This window comes from Antechinus flavipes, chromosome 5 (genome assembly GCF_016432865.1).
Source record: "Antechinus flavipes isolate AdamAnt ecotype Samford, QLD, Australia chromosome 5, AdamAnt_v2, whole genome shotgun sequence".
Taxonomy (NCBI): domain Eukaryota; kingdom Metazoa; phylum Chordata; class Mammalia; order Dasyuromorphia; family Dasyuridae; genus Antechinus; species Antechinus flavipes.
Window position 1 is genome coordinate 121,209,061 of NC_067402.1, and position 26,643 is coordinate 121,235,703.

The following is a 26,643-nucleotide window of genomic DNA, read 5'->3' on the forward strand; positions in this document are numbered from 1 at the left end:
TTGTTAGGGTGCAGAGGTGGCCAGGAGGTTGAGTGATAGCAAGGCTAATCAACAGAACTAAAGTAGGAGTGTTAGCAGAGATAAGAAAAAAGAAATATACGTAAATGTCATAATGATCAGGAGTAGAATTTTTTGGGGGAGGGGAAAGTAGCAGTAGTAATCATTGACTCAAAGTCAAACTTTAAAAAGTTTCAGTCAAGAGAGAAATATACATATATCATCAGTATTAATATTTAGTTGTATGTATGTGTATATGTAGTATATATATACATAAATAAACATATCTGCCTCACTGCAGCCTTCTTGAGAGGTGGGGGCAGGGAGGGGAAAAAAGAAAAAAGTAAAAACTGCACAGTAAAGAATAAAAGAAGGAAACAAAGAAAAGATAGACAGTTATTAATAAAATATCTTATTATTTATGCTTTCTTGAAATGGAAATTTATTGTTACACATTTTGAATCCTCCCTAATGTTCTGATAGGCACATGACAATGTTTTTTGTTTTTCTATTTTTTTTTTATTTTGCATTTAAGTTTCAAATAAATAAAGTAGATAAAGGGTAGCACTATTACTGTTCAGGTTTTAAATAATTTATTTTGGTGTTGAATTAGTTTCACATGGAATTGTTTTTAAATGTAAAAACAATTAGTAGAGCTAGTAATCATAGAAATGAGAGGTTGAAAAGGCTCTAGAAAGTTTTGTTTAGGCTTTATGCAAAACCGGAATCTCCTTTAATTATTAGTAGTAAGATGACAGATATAGATAATGCATATAAAATTATATTGCTTTGAATAAGTCTTTTCTCCCTTTTTATTCATTAACTAGTCCAGTGAACAGCGATAGAATTTACATTTTCATCAGACATGTCCAATTTGTTTCATGAATTTAATGAAAGCCAAAGGTAATTTTTTTTTCTTGATCCCTAAGATCTGACTTGACTTCTAAACTTGAGCCCATAAAAACTAAGCATTTTGCATTTAGTGTTGAAAAAGCACCCATTTCAGGTTGAAATGTTTAAAAGGAAAAGACACTGTAATTTTATGTTAGTTTTGTTTAAATTAGCCTTTATGTTTTAAAATCCTATTGTTGTCATTTTTTTTTAATAACGAAGAAACATGGTAAATGTAATAATCACCTTATACTTGAAAATGTTAGAATAGTCCCAATATTTCACTCTGTGCTTGTAAAGTTATCTTCTTTCAACCACATACTTATCAGTATAAAAAAAGAATTGAAAGTTATACATCATTGTTCCACATGCTAGGCAATTTATTCTTGAGCTTTTCTAATAGAGCCCAAAAAGAAGAAAAAGTATTGCTAAATCTTACTAGAATTGATTTCTGAGAGACCAGCTAAAATGGTGGAATATCTGGAAATGCCTAACCAAACTTTCCCCTACTGCTCTACAAAGATCTAGAAAATGTACCAGACCAAATCCTGATCTAGAAGTCTAAGATAAAAAGTCAGTGACTCATTTTATCAGTCCAGTTTGTCAAAAGGAAATGGCGAGATCTGGAAACCAAGAGAATGGAATCTGGCTAGAAGCATGCTACCTGGAGCATCCCATTGTTGGGGAGGATAAAAAGAGTCTCAGATGCAGGATAGGGGCCTAACCCTAAGTAGGGTGCAGGAATAGGTACCAGCTGGAAGCTCTATTACTCACTATCCAGTTCTTGCCCCAGACCCAGGATAGACTGAGGGGAAGACTTGTACCGAAGGTAGCATTCCAAGAAGAGTGATTGAGGGTCCTAAAGTATGTATTGAGCAAGGAGATCATTTAAATAAGGTTATAGTTCTTTCACTCTCAACAAGCAGATCTTTCCTGCTGACTGGTAATGCCCAACATTTACACTGGAAGTCCAGTAGGGGCAAACGCACAGACTTGTTTCTCAGATCCAAACTCAAATCAGGAGGTTTCAAATTTTAGATTGGGAAACAACAGTTAGGCTTTGCTCTGGATCAGACCACTATAGGAACCTGAATAATAAATATAATACTCAATATCCTCAAGAATGCATCCAAAGAGGACAAATAAAATCTGTCCAGGCATTCATTCTAATAGTTGCTAACTTAACATGAAATTCAAACTCAGGAAAAAAGCTAACAGAATGAACAAAAAAAAAAAAAAAAAAAAAAAAAAAAATCTGTCTCAAGAACAGTCATCCAGAACACAAACCTAAAAGAAAAGAATGACTCTAGAACATTCACATGCAAAGCTTCTAAGAAATAAACAGTTTGGATACAAATTCGCCCAGAATTCCTGGAATAGATGAAATAAGAATTTAAAAACTAAAATGAATATATTAAAGGGGTAAAGGGGAATGGAAAAGATATGAGAGCAATGCAAGGAAAAACTGAAAAGGGAATTAACAACTTCATACAAGATTATTCAAGATAGTCTCTCTGAAAGAGAATGAAGTAAATAGAAGTTAATGATTCCATGAAACATCCAAAAACATAAAAAAGTCAAAAGATTGAAGAAACGAAAGAAAATGAAAGGAATTTTTGTACACACAACTGATCCAGAAACAGAACAAGGTGATAATTTAAGAATAATTGGATAACTTGGAAACCATGCCCCAAAAAGCCACCATCATAATGTTAAGAAATCGTGAAAGTGTATCACTCAAATCCCCAAAGAACAGCAGACAATGGGAAAATAGACTCCACAGGTCACATCCTTACAAACAAAACAAAAACCTTTAAATAAAACTTCTAGGAACATTTTAGCCAGAAAGAAAAAATTCAAGTCAAGGAATCACATTTAGGATCACTTAAGCAGCTATCATGTTATCAAGGAGTGTAGAGCTTAAAAGTGTATTACTAAGGACAAACCCAAGAATAACTTACTTAGCAAAAACTCATATAATCCCATAGAGAAAATAGAACTTTAAATAGAGGACTTGTAAGCATTCCTAATGACAAAACCAGAGCTGTATAGAAATATGGAAATGCAGATAAAAAAGTCAAGAGGAACATGAAAACATAAACTTGAGGAAGCAATTATAAGGGAAAAGTTATAAATAAGGTTAGCTGTTTTCATTCCAATATGAAGAGATGGTACTTGTGTCCCCTTAAAACCCTATCTTAATTATTATTTCAAAGAGAGTTTTATAAGACAGAGGACTTGAGAATGCTTTTATTATATTTTTATATTTTTTAATAAAATATACGCTAGTAGGGAATAAGTAGAGGAAGAGCAGGAGAAATGAACTGCCATAATGGAGGTTATCACATAGAAGACTACATTAAGGGAAATGTGAACAGCATTTGAACCTCATTTTTATCTAACTGCTCAAAGGAGGAAAGAATTCACATGGTTGGGTACAGAAATATACATTTCACCAAACTGGGAAATAGAAAGGGGGAGTAGGAGGAATTAGAGGGATAGTATTTTAAGTGATAGAGCAGTTTTAAGCAAAATAATAATAAAATATTTGTGGCAGCTTTTATTGTGGTAGTAAAGAACTGGAAACTGGATGATGTTGAGCTGCCCCTCAACTGGGGAATGATTGTACAAGTTATGCTGTATAAATATGATGGAATATTGTGGTCGATGATGAATAGATAATGATGAAAGGGATGATTTTTGAGAAATCAGGAAAGTCTTCTATGAAGTAATGCAGAATGATGAACCAGCAGACTGGAAGTGAACCATTTTACACAATAATAACAATATTATAAAGACAAATAACTTTCGAAAGTTATTTCAGAACTGATCAGTGCAGTAATTGATAACATTTTCAGAGAACTTGTGATAATCTCCTGACAATTTATGGACTCATAATGCAGATAAAGAATTTAATTTTCTTTTAAATATGGCCAAAGCACAATTAAAAGGGGAGAGGGGGGATTTTTTTTTTTTTTTTTGCATGATTGTACAAGTTTGCAACAAGGTTTTTGTTGTGATTTTTTTCCCCTCAATGCAAGTCAAAGGTAGCTGGGAAAGAAGATTTTATTTTCTCTTGAGGCACATTGAAAATAAGATAATTTCTCTCTACAATATTGATAGATTCTTGTTTGGAATCTAACTGCTCTAATTTCTTTTTTTTCTTTCAGACTATGTCTTCAGCGGTGGTACAGTTATATGCAGCAGATAGGAATAGCATGTGGTCAAAAAAATGCTGTGGTGTAGCATGTCTTGTTAAGGACAATCCACAAAGGTCTTATTTTATCAGAGTATTTGATATCAAGGTGAGATTTCTTTTCCTTTTACTTTGGGGTTGTTGGAGTTTGATCTTAATACTTCATGTCTGTTTATTTCTTTTAACATTTTAATCACTGTGTCACTGAAGAGGTATTTTTATGAGAAATTTGACTATTTTATTTGGCCATTGGTAGCCCCTATAAACAGACTTAGTGTTTAACCTGGTTGTTTTCTTGCTCTGTGCTTATAATAATTCTCATTTGCCATCAGACTTGTTATCTTTTACTTGAAGTATTACCTTACTAGTCCATTCTTCTTTTGAACCCTAATAGAAAATTCTTCATTGTGGTGAGATGAAATCTTTCTATAATTTTTACTCATTGCTAATATTCCATAAGTATTCAGAAATCCAGTGAGGTACTTCCTCTCTCAGTGCATATCTTTTAATATTTTCTTTGTAATTTATGGTCTTAAGGAGTTGCCTCTGTAACCAGGTTTTGAGTTAAGGACACATCTTCCTGTCTCCAAGGTGAATTCTATATATACTATACTATTTAATTACTCTTTCTATGTAATTACCCTTCAGAAATTTTTAAAAAAGCATTTGTAGCCCCAACAAGACTCATCAAGATGTTATATTTTGTTTTATATTATACCTATATTATGTTCAGTCAAATATGAATTACAGCATGGTATTTAGTTATCTTGAATATTCTGTGACTTATAGTTTATCATTGTCTCTTAGGCTAAAAATGTGATGCATGGATATTACAAGATATTGTATTTTTTTTTTGACTACTGCAAGATTAAAAGTGATAGGTTTTGTGCACAAAACTACATTTTGCCCAAGAAAGACATTGTGTCTGTCTATTCCCATCCTTGCATAATGTCTTTTATTAGTGTACTAAAAGTGCTTTTTTAAAAAAAAAGTTGATTTATTTTATTAAATCCACCTTATATTTTCCAGTTCTTCATTTTTGAAATTGGAGATTGCAAATGTGCCCAAATTTTACGTACATTTTATGGCAAATACTTTGTACCTTTCATATCCCACTTATCCTGACTTCTTAGGATATTTATTCACCATTTGACTTCCATCCCCCTTCTTCCTTCCCCTACTTCTGAATCTGCTGTCTGCAAGGTTAAAAGGGTAATTGACTCATTCCCTTCTGACCTTTTTCACCCACTGCATCCCAGGCCAGTCATTGACATGCCTTGCCACTGAACTTGGACTCTGGAAGAGAGAGTAAGGCTGACTTTGAGCACCTCTGCCTCTCTTAAATCTATTCCCAAGTAAATTAAAACATCACCCTTGTGGTGTCATTGGTTCAACGCAGGATAAACGGTATTTTGCCCATCTTGTGCATTTGAGCCCAGTTACAGAAATTTTTAGATCCTTATTGAATCAACATAGAATCAGTAAATAGAAATAAGCATCCAGTGTATGCCAGAAACTGCTAAATGTCAGAGGTCTGCTCTCAAGGAGCTCATGGTCTGATGGGGGAGACAGCATGAGTGCACCTTTGTTCAGCAAGCTAAATACAGGGGGAGTTGAAAATATGAGGGGCAAAGCACTATAAGGAAGAACAACTGAGAAGGGTTTCATGTAGATTTTTAGCTGCTTCTTGAAGGAAGCCACGGGGTAGATAAGAAAAGAGAGAACATTCTGAGCCAAAGGGACAACCAGAGAGAATGTTCAGAAGTGAGAAGAGAATCTGTTATTTGAGGAACAGCAAGTAGGCCAGGGAAATGAAAATATTTATAGCAGCTTTTTGTAGTCACAAAGAATTGGAAACTAAGGGGGATGCCTAAACAAGCAATCCAGTATAAGTGTGATGAAATACTTTAAGAAAAGATGAAACTTGGAAAGATTTGTGTGAAAAGCATAAGAAATTTAGAAAGACAGAGGCAGGAGGGCAGGCAAAAAAGGGCTTTTCTGCATGGTAGACCAAAGATTTATTGTGCTGTTGCACTTTAAGAAGATCACTCTGACAGCAGAGTAGAGGATGAACTGGAGTAAGGAGAGAGTCAAATCAGGGAGATCAGGCAGAAGGCTCGTGGAATAGTCTCAGTCTGAGGGGATCAAGGGCCACCCAGAAATAGTGCCATTGTCAGGGGAGAAGATGGAGCATGTGCTAAAAATGGGAGGTGGTTAAAATGGAGAGCCGTTGGTAATAGATTCTGTCTAGGATGAGAGAGAGTGAGGAGTTAAGGATGACAGGTGATACAAGGGTTGGGGCAGGTGGGGGATGATGATGATGATGATGAAGAGGAGGAGGAGGAGTTAGAAAGAAGTGAGGATTTAGGAGGAAAAGATGAGTTTAGTTTTGGACATATTGAGTTTAAAATGTCTATTGTACAGTAAGTTTGAAATGTGTCCTGGGTGTTTGGAGTTGGAAGACTGGAGTTAGGGAAAGCGGTAAGGGCTGGACAAGTAGATTGGGAAATCATCATTATAGACATGATAATTAAATCCATGGGAGATGATTAGATTCCCAAGTGAAATAATATAGAGGGAGGGAAAAAAAGAAGAGAGCCTGTGACTGTGACTAAATGTATCCTCTATATAGATCCATTAGAGGATACAGGAGTGGTCAGAGAAGGAAAAGAAAGGTATGCAATAGAAACCTAGAGAAAAGAGATTATCAAGGAAAAGATGAACTTTGTAAAAGGCTGCAAAAGGTCACAAAGACTGAGAATTGATTAAAAAGTTACCAGGTTTGTCGCTTAAAAGATCACTAGTAATTTTGGAGAGAACAATTTTGGTTGAATGTTTAGGTTGGAAGGTGGCCCCATAGAGAGTTCAGAAAAAAGAGAGAAGAAAGTAAAGGCCCTTACTATACAGCCTTCTCAAAAATTTTAGTCCTAAAAGAGAGGAAAGATGTGGAACAATTGCCAGCAGATATGATTGGATTAAGTGAAGGTGATTTGAGAAAGGGAAGAGAGACAGTAAGGAAGCAGCCAGGAAATCAGGAAGAGATTAAAGGTAAGTGAAGGAGGAAAATGTCTGCAAGTAAAAAATGTAATGGAATGAAATCACTTGTGTATACAGAAGGAGAAGGGTCTCTTTTACTAGGTAAGGGGGGTGTGGATATGAGGGGAGAGAGTATATCACATGATACTGAAACTAGTCAATTCAAATTAGATCAAATTTTTTTGTTATATTAAAAGCACTGTTTATTTTCTTATATAAGTAATATACTTTGCCTTAAGCACAATCCTTAAGGTTATATTTTTGGTAACTGTTGTTTCAACTTTTCATTTATTTATTTTTTTATTTTTTTGGTTAGGATGGGAAACTACTGTGGGAACAGGAGCTGTACAATAACTTTGTATATAATGGTCCTAGAGGATATTTTCATACATTTGCTGGTGATGTAAGTCATCATTTACCTTAATATGTTTTATTTATACAACTAAATTTTAAATGACATTGTTTATAGTTATGTTCATGAAATTACTGTTTCTAGATTTTTCATTTCTGCATTTTAAAAAATATAAAGAATGGTTTAGTCTTTTTTAACAAATGATCTTATTAGTAAGTACATGTTGCCAGCTTAAAATATAAAGACATCAGGCAACATCATTGGAAAATAACCCCTTTTATTTTCCAGATAATCCCTTTTAAAGTAGCATTTTTATAATCTTTACATTGCATAAGAAACATTAAAAATAAATTTCACTTTGGAATGACTTTCTTAAGTTTGGAGCAGTATTTCCTCTTTTTTTTTCCTTCCAGTTTTTGATTTAAACTCTAATATATGTCCCATTTGTAGTTCCAACAAAAAATATAAATAGTCCTAAATTTTTGTAATATTCCTAGTAAATGGCACAAAAGTAAAAAGAAACATTAATTTTGATATGTTGAACAGATGGGAAATATAGGATCTTGTAACAACCCATAATTGTAATCTTTAGCTAAAGATTGTTGAGAATATACCTTTCTGCATAGGCTTCTTTATAACAAAACTTCAGTTCTGAGAATGATATTGATGTTGCAGTTTTCCTACTATGAAGTATAATACACAAAATAAAATTGGTAACATGCAAAAACATTGGTGCTCTAACAGCTCAATTAAAAAAATTTGAGACAGCCTTCATTTTCATAGCAATACTGTCTATAGAATCTTAAATACTATACAGCAAGTAAAATTCTTAAAGCTAAAATATTTTTAACCTGAAATTTATCTTCTATTATGGCAAATGGTAGTATGGATGCATTTTACTGTTTACTATACTGCTGTAAACCTCTCTACCTTGACTGCCTTGTGAAACCCAAAGACTGTTTAGTCACCGCTGTTGGAAGATGTTGTTATTAGTAAGGTCTCAACATCATCTCTGACATTTTCTCCTTCATGGCTAGTGGATGGCATTGACCATACTTGAAATATTCTTCATTGTTAGCAGTGTCTGTTTCCTAGTATTGTTTGACGTCCGTAATGGTCTCAAGAGTATGGGAGCATAGCAGAGGCGAGTTGATGTTTAACTCTGAAGTAGCCATCAATGATGGGATTGGCAGCCTTGATGCTTTTAGTCAATTAGGTCAACAGTGGCATATTGTGGAATATTACCCTGGTAGTAAATTTATTTGACATCTTTATTTTCTCACCAGGCTGCATGTCTGACCTGGCACGCTTAGGTTTAGAGCCCAGTGGACTTAATGGTATGTTTTTGGGAGAAATAGGAGATAATTGCATATAAAACTTGATTTTTAAAGGCAAACATTGAAAATATGTAATAAATGCAAGGTGATTTCTCTATAGAGTTTGGATGAACAAGACTAGAGAAACTCCTCATAAGATATAAATCACTCCCCAAACATGTGGGCATTGTGCCTCTCATGTTTTTGTCCACTTTGCATAGCCATGATTGTGCATGGTTACCAATATGAAAGGTAAAATGAAATCACTAATAAAATCATGTTGTAAAGTTATAAAGGTTACATGTGTGAATGTTGAGGATTAAGTGTATAGGATAATACATTTAACTCAAAGTTTATATTTTCACTTGAAGTTCAGTACCATTCTATTTCTCATTCTTTATCCTAGTTAACATACAGTAATTTTTTAACTAATCCTTCATGTGCCTTTTGGGATTTTTTTTGTCTATACATCTCAAAACAAATCTATTAATAATTTCCCTTTTTTTCTCTGAATTTTAACTTCTCAATCAAACTATTTTAGACATGTCAAGTTGGTCTTAATTTTGCCAATGAAGAAGAAGCAAAAAAATTCCGGAAAACAGTTACAGATCTTTTGGGGCGACGACAAAGAAAATCTGGTAAGTCTGCTTTGCCAAAAAATGAAAGAAGAAAATGTAGTGGGCAGCTGGTTTCCCAACAGTAGGATTTATGCAAGGGTCAGTCCCATAAATCTTTCATGGATGTAGTTTATCAGGTCCATATACATAGCACAGCTTTTATTACCATGGGTTGTAGGAAAGAGAATAAATTCTTGTCCTTTTAATGCATAAAGGTTGGTTACAAATACTGTTCAGGTGACTGGAGTTACAAATTTGGAAAGAGTACAGATTTGAAAAATGTCCATATAAAGATGATTGTTGAAGTTCTGGTGGTTGGTGAGATTTACAAGAGAAATAGTGTCCACAAAAGAAGAAGATGATAAGATTGAGAATAGAGGTCTGGGAAATGAACTCTTAAAATTAGAGGGTGGTAAGAAGAGGAGCCAACAATTGAGACAGAAAAGGACTTGTCATTGAAATAGGAGTGGAATCTTAGGAGTGGGTACAATATCAGGGATGTCAAGGGAGAGTAGAGAGAGAAAGAGAGAGACGATGGTCAGCAGTGTCAATAGCAGAAAAGTTAACATGAAGCCTGAAAAAAAAGATAACTGAAAATACTGTAGTACTTCAGGAAAGAGGGGGATTTGGCTAACATAATTTAGAAGTCTTCATAAAGGGAACCGATTTTGAACCTGCACATGAAGGATTTCATTAGGTAAAAGGATAGAATTAGATCATTTCATATTGGAGGAGCAGCAGCGTCATAAAATCCAAAATTTCAGCGATTGAAAGCTTTGTGATTGAATTAGATGAATACTAAAGTCTCTTCTAATTCCTGGGATTCTGTTTCTTACCATGAGCACAGTGAATGAGAAAATCCCAATTATATGGAATTTAGATTTGTTGTAGAGAATGGAATGATGTAGTCTGAGTACATGAACCAACAAAGATTATAGAGAGGCCTTATTTAAATAAGGATTTAAATCTTTGGTCTTTCATTTAGTAGCTGTGTGACTCTAGGCCGGTCATCTGATATCTCGAAACTTCCATTTTCTCATCTGTAAAGTGCGAATAATATTTGTACAATTTATGTTATAGGGGATTTTGTGAACAACATAAAGCATCAGGGACTTTGAACAAAAGCTGCTTTAATTTTTTAAAGAGTAGTTGCAGGAAATCGACATTAAGAGATAGATGACTGTAAAAGACCTTTCAAATGAAGAAATTAGGATTTGAAGTGAATGCATTTAAGATTACTTGAAAGTTTTGAACTGCTTTTAGTGGGAATTGCCTATCTGTTCCTTTAATATGTAGCAAGCACAATACATCAATGTAGTTAAGACTGCTAACTTTATCTGTAATATTTAAAGAATCAAGTAGTATGTTTAGCCACTAATATTCCAAGCTAAAAAATAATTATCACAACTTTAATGCTGCTGGAATTACATTCTACTGGCATCCCTTCCTCTCCTGTCCCCTAGGAATGAAGAAATTCTACCCCATTTTTACAATCCTATCAAAGTAAAGAACTTAATCTCCGTGCTTTTAAAATTGCAACTTAGTTGTTTCCTCTTTGAAGTTAATTGTAACTTCAACAGCTTTTATTACCCATAGGATATGATGCTTTGCTATTGAAATTTTTTTTTGAGGGCTATCACATCTTCAAAGATAAAAAATCATATTGATATTGATATTGATTCTGTCTGTTATTCAGAATCATAATACCCAACATTTATACAGTGCTTCATAAAATTATCTCATATATTCCCCTGCACCCTGAAGGAGCAAATTTCCATTTTGGCCATGAGAAAACAAGCTAAGGGAGATTAGGTGGCTTTGCTAAGGTCTCATAGTGAATTTAAATCTCCGTCTTCCTGACTCCCCATGGGCCTCCTCCCCTATACAGTCCCTTGTAGGTGCTCTGCTGCCAAGCAGCATCGAGGCAACCAGACCTAGCGCCTGCCCACACCAAGTGTGAGTCCTTCACACTTATTTGGACGGCATGTCAGTAAGTTCTTGAAGCTGAGCACTGCAGCTAGACATTGATTTTCATTCCATGTGTCATTTTCTACCTTTAGCTTTAGAATAGATGATGTTTGTGAACCCTCACAGCATCTCCATGAAAAAAATAAGACAGGTGTTAGCCCCAGTTACAGATGAGGAAACTGAGGTTTCACGGGGCCCTAACGTGCCTTATCCCCAATCATTTTAGTGGTGAAATCAGAGTAAAACTCCACTGTTGATGCCTTTACAGTACTTCTGCTTTTCTCTAGGCTGGCTGCTGTCATATTTGTATGTGGCTGGGATTGATTCAGGCCAGTTTTTGTTCAACACTGGAACAAAATGAAGAGATGTAGCTGGGTGGAGAAGGATATACAACAGGGATAGTCATTGAGGACATCTTGAATTAAGTCAACTGAGCAGAGCCACCTTGTTCAAGTTACTTATGATCCCCCTAGCTAAGTATCCGCCAGAAATTTGTCAGCAGCCTGAACCAAACAAGATGTTAGAATAATCTCACTACTTTTTAGGAAAAATTAGTCCAATTTGCCCTCCTACCAAAGTATTTTTCTGAATATTAACCATGTGTAGTATTTTTTATGGAAGTAGTTCTTTTTCTCACCTCCTCCCCCCCTTAATGATAATTGCATTAAATTATCTCATATATTCATAACTCATATATTCCCCTGCACCCTGAAGGAGCAAATTTCCATTTTGGCCATGAGAAAACAAGCTAAGGGAGATTAGGTGGCTTTGCTAAGGTCTCATAGTGAATTTAAATCTCCGTCTTCCTGACTCCCCATGGGCCTCCTCCCCCATACAGTCCCTTGCAGGTGCTCTGCTGCCAAGCAGCATCGAGGCAACCAGACCTAGCGCCTGCCCACACCAAGTGTGAGTCCTTCACACTTATTTGGACGGCATGTCAGTAAGTTCTTGAAGCTGAGCACTGCGGCTAGACATTGATTTTCATCATGATCATCATTCTTTTTTTCCCCTATATTTCAAAAATAGGAAACAAAAAGAAAAGAAAAACATTGCCACGTACACAGCAGAACATAGTGAAAAATTCAAAATGTGTAACAACAAATTTCCATTTCAAGAAAATAAAATATTTTTATAATGCGTAATAAAACACATTGTATTCAGAATTGTCCACATTTTCTTTGTTTCTTTATAGATTTTCTTTTGTGTGTTTTTTCTTTTTTTCTTTTTTCCCCCATTTCTTTTTCACCATGTCCTCCAAGCTGATTATAGTTAAGCAAGGTTATATTTGTTTACATATACACACATATTCACATAACATGTATACTACATGTATACATATGTGTACACATTATCTTTTCTTTTTTCTCCCTGTTAATCCATTTTGCTTATTCCTGCTAACTTGCCTCACTATTACTTAACCTCCTTCCCTGACCCCAACTTTGCCCACCCTCTTTTGTCTGTGCCCTCTCCCTCCCATCCTATTTCATTCCCCTCATTTCTTTATAGATTTTGGAGGGTGCTATATCCTTTTTGGTGTATATAAATAGAGAGATAGTTGTAATGAGTGATTTTTTTTTTCCTATTTCTACTTTCCCTAATTGTTCTATTATTTCAAGACAATATTCTTTAATTATTTCTTGTGTTATTTTTTCAGATAGTCCAATTATTCTTATGTTTTCTCTTCTTGATCTATTCTCCAGATCTTGTTTTTCTTATGAGATCTCTCACATTCTCATCTATTTTTTCATTCTTTCTATTTCGTTTTATTATTTCTTGGTCTCTTCAAACTTCATTGGCTTTCACATGTCTATTTAGAATATTTTCAAAATGTAATTTTCTTTAAGCCTCTAGGTCTCTTTTTCTAGTTTAATTGATTTTCTTTTCATAATCTTTTCTTGGATTGTTTTTAGTTTTTCCTCAGTCTCATTTCATTTTAAATTTTATTTTTTATTTCATTAGTTTTTCTGTGAATTCTTTTTGGCAGGTAAGCATTTGATGTTACTCTTTAGGATAGGAGAGGCTTTTTAAAAAAAACTAACCTTAGTATCTTCTGAAGATGATCCCAAGTCTTCCCTGTGCACAGCTAGGTCTGGTATTCTTTATCAGCAAAGATTCCCTCAGTCTTTCCAGACTCAAACTCTGACTCCCTACCTACAATCAGGGAGGTAAAAATTCCTGTGGTTCCAGCAGAAGCTACTAGGAACCCAGCTTAGCTCCAGGTGTGTGCTCTGGCTGTTTCATCAAAGCTGGTCTGGGGTATTTAAACTTGACACCTATTAAAGCTAGGTCTGGGGTCTTTCTTGAGATGTCTCAGATTGTCCCAGAAGGAGCTCGGGTGGTTTGCCTCAAGTCTTATTTTTCATCAGTTTGCATTTGTCCTGAGGTACAATTTTTTTGAGTGAGTTCGGGAAATTGATCTTTCTAGTCTACTAGATGAAACAATACATTTATATTTCTCAGTGATGAGATTAAATGTTAACAATTCGCTATGTAGTTAGTAACCCACTAATTAGTTTGTAATCCTTTAGTTATCTTTAAATGTATCAGAATAATTATTCTGTGAAGCATATGTATACTTTTAGACTTTAATATCAGATTATAGGATATGTTATCATGATGAGTGTTCTTTATACTATGAAATTTATTAAAACCAGGTAATAGTATATTGTGATTTACTTGAACAAAACCTGAGATAAAAAAAATCTAAACTTAAAATTTGATGTGTCAGCAATTGACATAGAAAAACCCTGACTTTTATCACAATTGAGTAGTATGTTTCAATATGGTTAAATGGTCAAAAATTAGATTTACTTAAAAGTTTATAAATGCTTAAAGCAGTGTGTGTGTGTGTGTGTGTGTGTGTGTGTGTGTGTGTGTGTGTGTGTGTGTGTGTAGTTTTGGCTTTTTTAATCCCAAGAACTCCATTACAATCACAAAAAGACAAATCCTTATTAATTGCAACATGTGTTTATTCAGATCATCCTATTAGATGATATTTCCTTTTTATTTACAGTACAACCAGTTAAGAAGAGCAAAAAAACCCAAACTACATGTCAACAAATAAAATCTTAAATGTTTGATATAGAGGGTGGGGTAGGACTTTTAGCTATTTCCATTTTATAAAATATTTTTATTTCTATTTTTTTTAACAGAGAAAAGACGAGACCCACCAAATGGTAAGTGCTTTTCATTATTATTTCAAAAATAGGTTCCAAAGATTTTTCTTTCTATCATTATAGAATTATATATCTTATTGTGACAAAACTCAAACTTATAAATAATTATTGTTTTAATGTGTTTAAAACACTTTGTAAACTTTAAAGCTCTGCATCAATATGTGCTAATATTTTTTGCTTGTGTCTTTTATTTCAATTTACAAAATTAAGTGCTTGCTGAGGGTAAGCACTGACTTGGTGCTGGAGGTGCAATCAAAATGAAGAAGCTCTTTACTTTGATAGGACCTATATAAGAAATGCCAGATTTCTTCTGTAAAATTGACTAACTAATCATATATCTGGGGTGAGCAACTGTTAAGGAACTGGGCAAATATTGGGGTTGCATACCTTGGTGATTATAGGAGGGGAAGTATTATTTTTGATATAGAGAAGTTCAGGAAAAAAGGACAGGTTTGGGATAAAAGATGATAAGTTGTTTTGAACCTGCTTGAGCTGTATATATGAAATCAGGAGAGATTCTGCAAAGGTCAGTGAATTATTGGCATAAATCTATAGGAGATAATGAACTCAAGTGACTAAAAGAAAATTTTTCCTGAATATAATGATGACATCCATAAAATTGTGTATAAAGACCTCCTTTTTCTTTCCTGCAATAAAGTCATTCTTAACAATTCTGTGATTATGTGGAAAGGCTAGGTGGCACAATCTCTGACTGAATTTGGGAAAAAATAATGAGCACCCAAAACCATTTGATCAAGGCCTTTTTCCTGTCTAGTGGATTTTAGAGAAGTAGAGTTTATTTTAGTTTATTTGGAGAAGTAAAGTTTATTTTCCCATGAAGAAGGAACAGGTCAATTCTTTGAGAGCCTCCACAGCTGTGGATCATAACATCTGAAGGAGTTGCAGGGCAGCCTTTGCTGACATAGGTGTTGCGGACTGGGGATAAGATAAATTGGAGGCAGAGGGAAGAGGAGAGAGAGATCAGACATTGCAACTGCCTCTCAGTTAGGGAAATCAGAGAACAGAAACTGCCTCTGTCTCCTTGTATCATCCTCTCACAAGAGGGGATCCATCTGGGTTGGATCTCCAGCAGCCACTGTCAGGTGGCTCCCGTGTATTCCAATAGGCTTTGATTTTATATTAAAGAATATGTGCCTGATTAAGATCTATTAGACTATCAGAACTTCATTATCACTACTGTGAGTAGGATAATAAAGTTGGATGATAAAAAATTGAGAAATTCTACAGTCAATTTTTGTTCTTGTGTTTCCCCATAAAAACTTCTTAGACTTAATATAATTAGCATTTCTTTCAACAGATTCTTTACCTTTACTTTTTAAACGCCTTCAGTTTTACAATACTCTGAAATTTATAAACATTTATTCTTTTAGTATTGTTATTACAGATATGCTGTTGACTTATGAATTTACCAACATCAAATAACTTATCATATTCATTCCAAATGTGCACTACTTAAGCTTAGGAATTGTCATTTGAGTAATGTATCATATATCACATCTTAAGAATCAAAACATTTATTGAGGTCACTTATAGAGTGTTATATTTGTTGTTATATTTAGCAAATTAAGAATTAAAACAGAAAAATCTGTTTTATGCTCTCAAGGAGCTTATATAGTTCATTAAAGATGTCTATAGTTAAGCTTTAAGGATACAAGGAATATATGACATTGGGGGAAAATATGTAACTATATATATAAAATGCATATGTATATGTATGCATATGAGTATGTATTTTTTTAAAGTTTTGATTCATATTAGCATAGGGTCCTGAGTTTGTTTTCAAACTCTGATTCCTTCTGCAAAATTATTAAAGTAATCACAGTCTGATGCATCCAAAAATATTTTGTATTTCACTCTGGAATGTATCATTTTTGTTTGTGTGCATGTACTACATTTTATTATATGGTATTCCTTGAGGCATATTAAGTCAGCTTGTATTCCTTAAGTATACAGTACCATTGGAAGAAGGCACCAGGAGAATATGTTGGGAAATGGGAGAAAATTAAATCAGAATCATAAAACATTCAACTTAACTACAAGTGATCAAGAAGTTTGATTGCCATTGTTTTGCAGCAGTTGTTGACATTTTAAATTTTATTGCCAGATGGAAGTATCTGAATTTCAGTAGTACAATCTGAAAAGTATGTGTGGACTGTTTCACAAATCAGAATTTGCCTGAATAAGCAGCTAGTCATAAAAAGATTGGACTTCCACATAAATAGATTCTTATACCTGGATAACTTTACTACTATACGCACTTTTAGAGCTTTCCCAATTACTACTCACATACTTCTTTATAGGTTTCTAGCAATTGTGATGCTGCCACCTGGTGGAAACAGCAGCTTTCATAGTCCATGCCAGGAAGCTGGTGATTTCCATAGATTGAATTTTTCTTAATAATAAAAATAAATATTTTTTAAAAACTAAAGATCACCAACTATAATAAACTTAATTTTTCTCCGCAGTTCAGTGACCGAAGGCAATTCTAATAAATTTTGGATGGGAAATGCAAGAGAACTATGCAGAGTGAATGCAGATCGAAATAGCCCGTTTTCACCCCTTTTTTATTTTGTTTCCTTTCTTGTGTTTTTTTTTCCTTCCTGATTTATCTTTCCCAATTTTACTCATATGGAAAATATTAAAAATGAATGTACACATAAAACTTAGGGAAGAAGGAAGAAAAAAAAATTGGAACTCAAGAATCTTATAAAAATGGAATTGGAAAAATAATATACTATTAAAATAAAATTTAAATTGGAAAATAATAAAATTAAATTTTAAAAAGCTGAAAATTACATTAAGTATATAATTTTAAAAGTAATTTACAATTTTATCCAAAAAAAAAATACTTTCAAGAAATGAACATGCTGTGTGATTCAGCATGTGATTAATAATGATTAATTTTTCTTTCCTCAGCTTTTCCCTAGCTTTTCCAAAGCCTTCTACAGAAATTTATCTTATCTTTTATTATTCAACACCAGAAAATATTTAGGCTATCTTTTTCTCCTTGTGAGTTTTCTAGTTCCTTCTAAGCTAATTAAAGAGAAGGTTCACAGTCTTCCTCTTTGCTGTGTACGATGTTTTCCTGGTTCTGCTTGTTTCACTCAGCATAAATTCATGTAAATCTTTCCAGGTCTTTTTTAAATCAGCCTGTTCCTCATTTTTATTAGAACAATAGTATTCTGTTACTTTCATATACCATAACTATTCAGCCATTTCCCATTTGATGGGGATCTACTCATTTTTCCAATTCTTTGCCACCACAAAAAGAGCTACTACAAACATTTTTGTTTTCTCTCTTTTATGATTTCTTTGGTATACAGACCCAGTAGTGACTGCTGGATCAAAGAGTACACACAGTTTGAGAGTTCTTTGGGCTCTTCAGAATGGTTGGATTATTTCACAACTCCACCAACAGTGCATTAGTTTCCCATTAAAGGAAGTTTGTTTTGATAGCTAAGTAGAGATTAGACTTCAGTAAAGAGAAATTTTAGTCAGAAAGCATATCCAGAAGAAATACAAGAGAGATAATGTGATGGTAAAATTGACCAGACGTGGCAACGAACTGAATAGTAGGGGTTTAGAGGAGATAATGATGAGAGTGGAGGACAACACTTTGTAAGGACAACAACTTTGATTGTAAGCCTTAAGTGATTGGGAATACTAGTACTCCAAAGTAATTGGAAAGTTAGGAAGAGGAGGTAGGTTTTTAGGAGAAAAGATAGTGATTTCAGTTTTTGATATGTTGGGTTTAAAAATAGGCCTTTTGAGATGTGAAGCTATGGCCCAAGGAGAGGTTAGGACTAGATTCTTAGATCTAAGAATTATCTGCAGAACAGTGATGGTTGAATCTGTGGGAGCTGATGAAATAGCCAAAAAGTAGGTTTAGGATAGAACTTGAGGAATACCATGATTACTGGGTATGATCTATGTGAGGATCCAGCAAAGGAGATTGAAAATGAACAGTCAAGTAAGAGGCGCACCAGGAGAGAGTAGTGTAATGACAGCCTAAGTATTAGCATCTTTATGAAATATATAAGGAGAGCTAGAGCGAAGGCTTTCTAAAAAAGCATGTCAGGTACACCCTCTGAGAAGTGCTTACAAGAGAATATGGTCAAGAATTGCACTGCTATGAATTAGCTGCAATATAAACCAGTAGAGTAAGAGTACCCAAATTGGTGAGATTAGGGATTCAGTGGTAGATTTCTTTTTTGAGTATCTTTTTCTAAATACTAGAGTCCTATTTGTATTCTGAAGTAGTATAGTTGATTTCTGGTTGGTTGTACACATTCTATAAAGTTATGTGTAAACCAGATTTAGGGGGAGGGTTGGAGAGAATTGAGTAATTTGACATGTCTTAGAGGAGTTTAATATTTAAAGCAATGTTATAATTCCATTAGTAAAACTAGTAGTTATTGTCAAATCAGCCTTGGAATAATTCCTGATTTTTCCTCTGATTTACTTAAAATTATGTACCTCTATTAGTTACTAAATGGATCTCTATTAACTTTACATAGATAAAATTAGGATATTCATTTTACAACCTAGAAATATTTTGTAATTTGAGTAAATTAAGGACACTCCCTCTAGCAGTACACAATGCCAGCTGTACATAGTTTAGTACCTATAGATAGTTAGCAATTAATATATGCTTTACATATCAATATATTTATCTTTCTGGACATAATTTTTCTTTATCACGTACCTGTTCATTTCTAATCCTTGTTCTTCCAAAGATCTTCCATAGATGATCTAAGGTTCTAGAGGTTTTTGTCGTAATCTTTTTGTTTTATGTGTATCAATGGAACATTCAGGCTCTTCTTTTGTTAACCCTTGCTAATGCCATATGGCCAATCCATCTTTTTTCCTCAGTGATACATACATAGTGTTATCATTATCACTTTGTTGAACAGAGGTCAGAACTGGAAATATATTACAGCTTGCTTGTTTTTAGCATGAGCCATTTTCCATTGACTTTTGAGCCTCCTTCAATTTCAGTTGCTCAGAGCTTTTGATATTCTAAGGATTTGTGTTTATATTGAAGAGAAAGTGTTAAAATTAACTGAACAGTATCTCAGATATAATCTCCCCCACTGTCTTTAACTTATTTCTGAGTCCAGGATAGCAAGGTCAGAGACACAGAGATTATTTTTGTTGTTGTTGTTTTTTTTTCCCCCTCCAGATTATTTTTTGACTTGAAACTTTATTTTAAAGTTTGGCTTTAACAAAAAGTTGGGAGTTTCATACATTTTCTTGCCTTTTTTTTTTTTTTTTTTTCTGACCTAGTTGAAGGGTTAGGGTTAGGGTTAGGTAAATTTTTGGTGCTTCCAAGGTGGTGTTGGTGTGATCTTGGGAGAAGTATGGTTATTGCTCTCCTGGTTTATGCTCTGGTCTATACCCAGAAAAGTTCCCCTCCATCCGCAAACCCTAGTACTCCTTTTTGCTTTGGAAATGTGACCAGAGTTACTGCTCCCTTGTGTCTGACTACCAATGCTCCTTTTCACTCTGAAACTACAGCCCAGAATCTTCTGGAATATGAACTCTCAAAGTTAATGCTGCCTTTGTGAGCTTTGCATAGGCCTCCACCTAAGTGATAAACTTTTCCTGCTGGCTTCTTACCTTTACTTAGACTGAAAAAATGTCTCCTTTTGATCTCTTATTGGCTTCACTGCTCCAAAATTTTGTTTAAGGCGTTATTTTTAAATTATTTGGAAGAGAATGAATGTTAGTAGAGTTCAGCTGGCTTTCTGGTTGTAATCTGCCACCTTAATTCTGCTGTCAGTAATAGTTTAAAGAACCTGATTTTTCAGATGTTATTCAGAGATCAACCTGTTTAAAATGCTCAGAATTTTATGACCTGAATTTGAATTAGAGCAACATTTTCTTTATATTCATCCTTCTTTGCATTATTTCATTTAATTTTCATTTACTCTTATCCTAAACTGCCTCAGGATTTAAATACTAAAATTTATTTTTATTATTTAAATTTTCAAGTGATTTATACAATATTCTGTGACATATGTTATCATAAGCATTGAGGATACAAATACAAATAGAATGATCATTCCCATCAAGGTGCTTGCACTCTAAGGGAAGAAGATATCATATAAAAGAGGGAGGAAGAGAATGAAGATAGGTAATAGTAGAGGAGAAGTATGATGGAGAAAAAGCTAGAGAATCAGGAATGCTATTTGGAGAGGAATGTAGGCCTGGTCTTTTTGGGTCTCCTCCCTCAGGAGATGGTTCTGAGAGGAGCCATCTAATCGGAAGTAGAATGGAGAGGACCAGGGAATGGAAGGTGCACTAATGGGAGAAGTTGTCCAGGACTGAGTAAGTTTCTAAGGTGAAGAAATTGCTATGAATGGTAGATGCTGTTCTAGAAACACGAATCAGGAGCAGCATGAACAGTTATTTGTACTTCAATTTAGAAGGATAGAAATGGAGCCATTTCTTTCTGCAGCATGGATGATCCTCTTAGTTACTAAGCCTTTCCCTAGCTTGGTCACTTACCCTGGTCTTACATACCCTGGTACTATAAGGGTTTGACTTTATTGAGCAAACAAGTTGAAGGCCCTTTGGAAGAGCCAATGCTTCCCTTTGTGAGACTTTGCCACATTCTGTGTGAAAGTGTACAGAATCAGAAAGTTGGCCACTTCTCTCATATCATATTATTGCTAACTTAATGGGGAGGGTGGGGGGTGAGAATAAGGGTTAACTAACTTGCTTGGGTCCCACAGCTAGTAAATGTCAAGCCTGATTTGAACTCAGGGCCACATTCTATCCACTATGCCATCTAGCTTCCACTATTGCCAACTTAATTTTGAAAAAGATTCCAAATGCCTCTTGTGAGGTAGAATAGTGGTTAGGATGAAAGTCCATGAAGTAATTATTACTATGTTTGATTTTATTGTGCCACAGATAAAGTGAAAGTATTTATGGTGTTAATTCATCTCATTGTTTATCATTAAAAGTTTTTGGGGTAGAATGTCTAATTTTCATTGAAAACCTTTTAAAACTTTATATGTTGTAAACTCTTTAACTTAGAAAATTAACTTAGTATAATGTTATTTCATTTAAAAATTAATACTACTTAGTCTATTTTTTTGTCCATGGAGATTGTATGTGTAAAACCATTTTCAAAAATAACTTTATTTAGAATGACAATAATAATATGAATTTTAGAGTTCTAGCAGAATTAAAGGATTTACATTGCATTAGTATTTAGTGGTTATATAAAAAGCATTAGTTTGTATTTTCTTAGGATTTGGTCCCTACTCTAGTATAGAGTTTTAATAAAATTCACCTCACCATTATTATAATGATTGCAATGTAATTTTGACCAAAAGAGAATTTTTTTCTATCTTATTTTACAGACTGTGTCTAAGTAATATGTTGCAGTTTGAACTGTTTTTGAGATTCAAAGATTCAGTGTCTATATTCTCAAACACTTGAATAGTAATTTTAAGATCTGGAACATTTTCACTTAAAATATCAAAACATATTTTGTATAACATTTACTGGAGTGCTTTCAGAAGATTCTGTTAGTGTTAGTATTTTTGGTGCTTGGAACCTTTGTACTGTCAGGTACTTCCTAATTAGGATTTGTATGAGTTTTTGGAATTATATACTCCTAATGTGCTAGGGGCATGTAAAATAATATAGAAAATTTTGTTCAATTTAAACATGAATAGTTTGAGAAAAAAAACAATAAGAATAGTTTTTTTTAAATACTTTAATTGCCCATACACTTATAAAGTCTAAACAAAGTAAGCTTATTTTCTCATGTTTAATTTGCAGAGAAAATAGTTATTCCCTGTACTTTCTTATTCCTTAATATATAATTATTGAGTATCTTACTAAATACAGTATTATACTGTTAGTCCCATCCTTTTCTTTTTACATATTGCCCATTGTTTATGGTTCAAACAAGTAAAAATAAAATAAAATTCTAGGGTTTGGGTTCTTTATTGTGCCTGACAAAGAATCACCGTAGAAATGTTACAGATTTCTTTTTGAGAGGTAGCATTATGAATGATGAAGTATTTAAGAAGTTGATAAAGTTAATATACAAAGTTTCTTTTATTAAACAATTGCTTTTTTTCAAGGCCTTTGATTTTAAAGTTATGAGGTATAGTGGATCTTAAAGTCGGGAAGACTTGAATTAAGTTGATATATACAAAAGCTATGTGCTTTAGGCAAGTTCAATTACTCTAATAACAAATTGCAGAATAGTTGCCAATTTGCATTATTAGTATCTTCATTGGGAATTCCCTACACTCATGAAATCACAGGTTTGAACAACTACATCAAAAAGTTTATAAAACAGTTATTCTTCATACTTGTAAGAGAAATATATATGCACAATTTTCCATTTTTTTATTTGAAAAATAGCAAAAAACCTAATTCAGATTTAATAATTCAGTTAACCCAGTCAAAGATATAAATACAGGCAAGTTCTACAACAAAATAGAATAGTATTATTCCATACTATAATGTTATTTGGAGGATATGCAGAAAGACGTATGAGTTTTGGTGAATTGCATTTTTGATATACACCAACAATTTGATAAGATAGCCAGAAAAGCCAGTGTGATTCTAATCAATATTCATAAAAGTTTAGTATCTATAACATCAAAGAAATATTATGCCAACAATATTCTGCCTTGCACACTGTACTGGCTAGGGATTTACTTTCCAAAAAAGCATACTTTGGTTCTTTGCAAATTCCCAATAGACTGAGTCCCTTTAGGGCTAAATACGCCAATTAAACAGGTATGACTTCACTAAGGAAGATGTGAGGAAATGGTTATTGTGAATGAGACTTTGCAAGCTTGTGAACTTGGGGAGAAAATTTTTAGCTAAATATATATCTGTAAACCTTGTTTTATAATGACATCTATAAATTGAAATAATAATTCAGTAATTATAAAGATAAAAGAATGTAAGCATTTTTACTCATAGAATAGATTTAGATTGCATATCATTACCTCTATGACAGACCTGTTGAATATTATCAATATTTGATAGTAATGTGGTAGAAGAAGAAAAAAATTTGTTGCCTAGGGTCATTGTATGAAAAGTGCCTTTGCTTTGGCCTTTCCACATTCCTGAAATTCTGTCCTCACAGTTACTTCATAAACTACTTCACTTTTCTGTAAGGTTTAGCTTAATCATCACATTTTACATGAAGCCTTTTCTGACTCCCCACCAAAAGTTAGTGTCCTTCAACCCTTAGAGTCTGTATTTAAACATTTTTCACTCATAATTTATTTATTTGTCTTTATTCTGTGTATTTTCTAAATAAATTATTGATCTTTTACATTGACCCAATTTTCCCAATATCTTCCCTATTCTCCTCAATAAGTTAGTCTAAATATCAGTTTTGTTTGTCTAAGAAAACCAACAAAAATGAACAAAACAGTAAGAACAACAACAAAAAACCTTGAAATTTTTTTCAACTTTAAAAATAAACATAATCTTAAAATCACAAACATTTGTGCACATACAAGTCCCTTTCCCTTCTTTAGTATCTCTTTGGGGTATAAATCCAGTAGAAACACTGCTGGATCAAAGGGTATTCACAGTTTGATAACTTTTTGAGCATAGTTCCAGATTGCTCTCCAGAATGGCTGGATGTGTTCACAATTCCACCAACAATGTATCAGTGTCCCTGTTTTCCCACATCCCCTCCAACATTCCACATTATCTTTCCCTGTCATTCTAGCCAATCTGACAGGTGTGTAGTGGTATCTCAGAGTTATCTTAATTTGCATTTCTCTGATTAATAATGATTTGGAGCATATTTTCATATGTCTATAAATAGTTTCAATTTCTTCGTCTGAGAATTGTCTGTTCATATCCTTTGGCCATTTATCAATTGGAGAATGGCTTGATTTCTTATAAATTAGAGTCAATTCTTTATATATTTTGAAAATGAGGCCTTTATCAGAACCTTTGATTGTAAAAATGTTTTCCCAGTTTATTGTTTCCCTTCTAATCTTGTCTGCATTAGTTTTATTGTACAAAAACTTTTCAATTTGAATAATCAAAAATTTCTATTTTGTAGTCAATAGTGATCTCTAGTTCTTCTATGGTCATAAATTCCTTCCTCTTCTACAGGTGTGAAGACTTTAAATGTTAAACTGAAGCTTGTATTTAATTCTAGGAGGTAAAAGGAAACTATGAGAATTTGGGTCAACAGACCTTTTTTAGAGTAGAATGTAGAAGGGAGACGTGATTTAGGAAGGCCAATAAAAAGGCTTTTGTGGGAGTCCATTTGAGAGGTGATGAGAGCCTGAACTAAAATGGTAATTATGTGAATTAAGAAGAGACGGCTGTGACAATGCTGTAGAGATAGAATGAACAAGATTTAACAGAGTAAGGAGACAAGGATTATTCCCAAGTTTCCAAATCTGGGGGCTTGATGGAAATAAAAAAGTTCAGAAGAGAAGTAAGTTCCATATGTGTAAGAGAGAATAAAACTCTTACTGTGCCAGCAGTTGGCATATATAGCAAATAAAGCATTAGACTAGAAATGAGAAAATTTGGGATGTTGTTTCCTACTTTTGTAATTTGGAGCAAGATTTTTGATTTATTTGGATCTCAGGTCCTTCATCCAAATAATGTGGGGACTAGTTTTAGAATAATAGAATTAGGAAGTTCCTCCTTGTATTAACTCAAAATTTGCCTTACTATAGAATTTTTAACTATTGCTTCTAGTTTTACTTTCTAGTACTAAGTGAAATAAGTGCTAATAAGGAATTCCTTTTCCTATGATAACCCTTCAGCTATTTAAAAAGAACACTTGTGTATGTAACCTTTAAATTTTCTCTTCTCCCAACTAAACAGTTCTATTTTCTTCAGTTCTTTATTTGACATAATTATGTGTTTTCCTCTGAACATGCTTTACTTTTCTTTTGTTTTCCTATAATGCAGTGGCCATATATGAACACAGTATTACAGATCAATTCAATTCAACAAGTGTAGACAAAACAAATAGAAGATAATTGTAAGAGGGAGAGACTATTAACTTGACAGATCAGGAAAGGCCTCCAGGTCAGGAGATAACACCCAGAAGTTCTTAGAAGCAGAAATGATGGGGTACAGGAACCACCTATGTAACAGAGAGACAAAAGATAGAACACATGAATACATGAAATCAGCTTAGTAATCCAGTTTATCTGAAATGTTGCATTAAAGGAAATTAGTATTAATAAAAGCAAAGAGGCAGATTAGAGCTAGATTGGACAGGATTTTGAATGCCAGGTTGTATATTTGATGTTTTACCTTAGATGTAATTGGGAGCTAATAAAGATTTTTTTTGAGTTGGGAGTGAGTCTGTACGGCCAGATCTGTGTTTTAAGGATATCACGTTGTCAATTGTGTAGACTAGTGAGTGGAAACCAAATAGGTTTTTATTAATACAGGTTAAAGTCCAAGAAGAACTTTTAGTAGAGGGTGTGTTAATGGGAAAAAAGCAAATAGATGGAAGAGATATATCACAAAAAGATTAATCATCTAGTAAAGGAAATTGAAAGGGAGTGGTCATGAAGGTAGGAGAAAAACAAAGAGAAAACAATATCACTTCACAAGTCGAGAAAGGAAGTGTATTTAGGAGAAGAATGTCAGCCTTATCAGAAGTTGTAGAGAGGTTAGATAGCATAATGACTGAGAAAAGGCCATTGGATTGAATATTCATAATGTCATTTGGTCATCTTGGATAATAATAAGAAGCCTTTTCCCAAAGGCTTTGAAGTAAAGGGAAGAAATACAAGAATGATGTTTTGAACTTGCAGATTCAGGTGAAAAAATGAGGTGAGTCATCGGAATGTTTATAGGCAGTATCAAAAGCTCCAGTGGAAGGGGGACATTTGATATTAAAAGAGAATGACTGAGAGGGCAGGCTCTCACAGGAGATAGGAAGCCATGGTTTCTTCTTTATTGAATACTGGTTGGAGAGAGTGGAGAATAAATAGAAAAGAGATTTGATTTATATAGTAGGGAAAAGAACTTTGTAGTAGATGATCTCTTGTCTCCAAGTAGGAAGAGATCCTCTTCTGAGATGGAACATCAA

The 26,643-nt window shown here is 33.7% G+C and overlaps 1 protein-coding gene across 2 annotated transcripts in view; it reads left to right on the forward strand.

Annotated features, from left to right (window-relative positions):
* Positions 1-26,643, forward strand: part of WASL (WASP like actin nucleation promoting factor) — a 96,921-nt gene that overhangs the window by 41,059 nt on the left and 29,219 nt on the right. For both annotated transcript variants that reach the window (XM_051961316.1, XM_051961317.1), the window contains exons 2-5: positions 4,059-4,193; positions 7,437-7,523; positions 9,330-9,426; positions 14,526-14,549. In XM_051961316.1, coding sequence (XP_051817276.1) covers positions 4,059-4,193; positions 7,437-7,523; positions 9,330-9,426; positions 14,526-14,549 — 343 coding nt within the window. The remainder of the gene's footprint in view (positions 1-4,058; positions 4,194-7,436; positions 7,524-9,329; positions 9,427-14,525; positions 14,550-26,643) is intronic.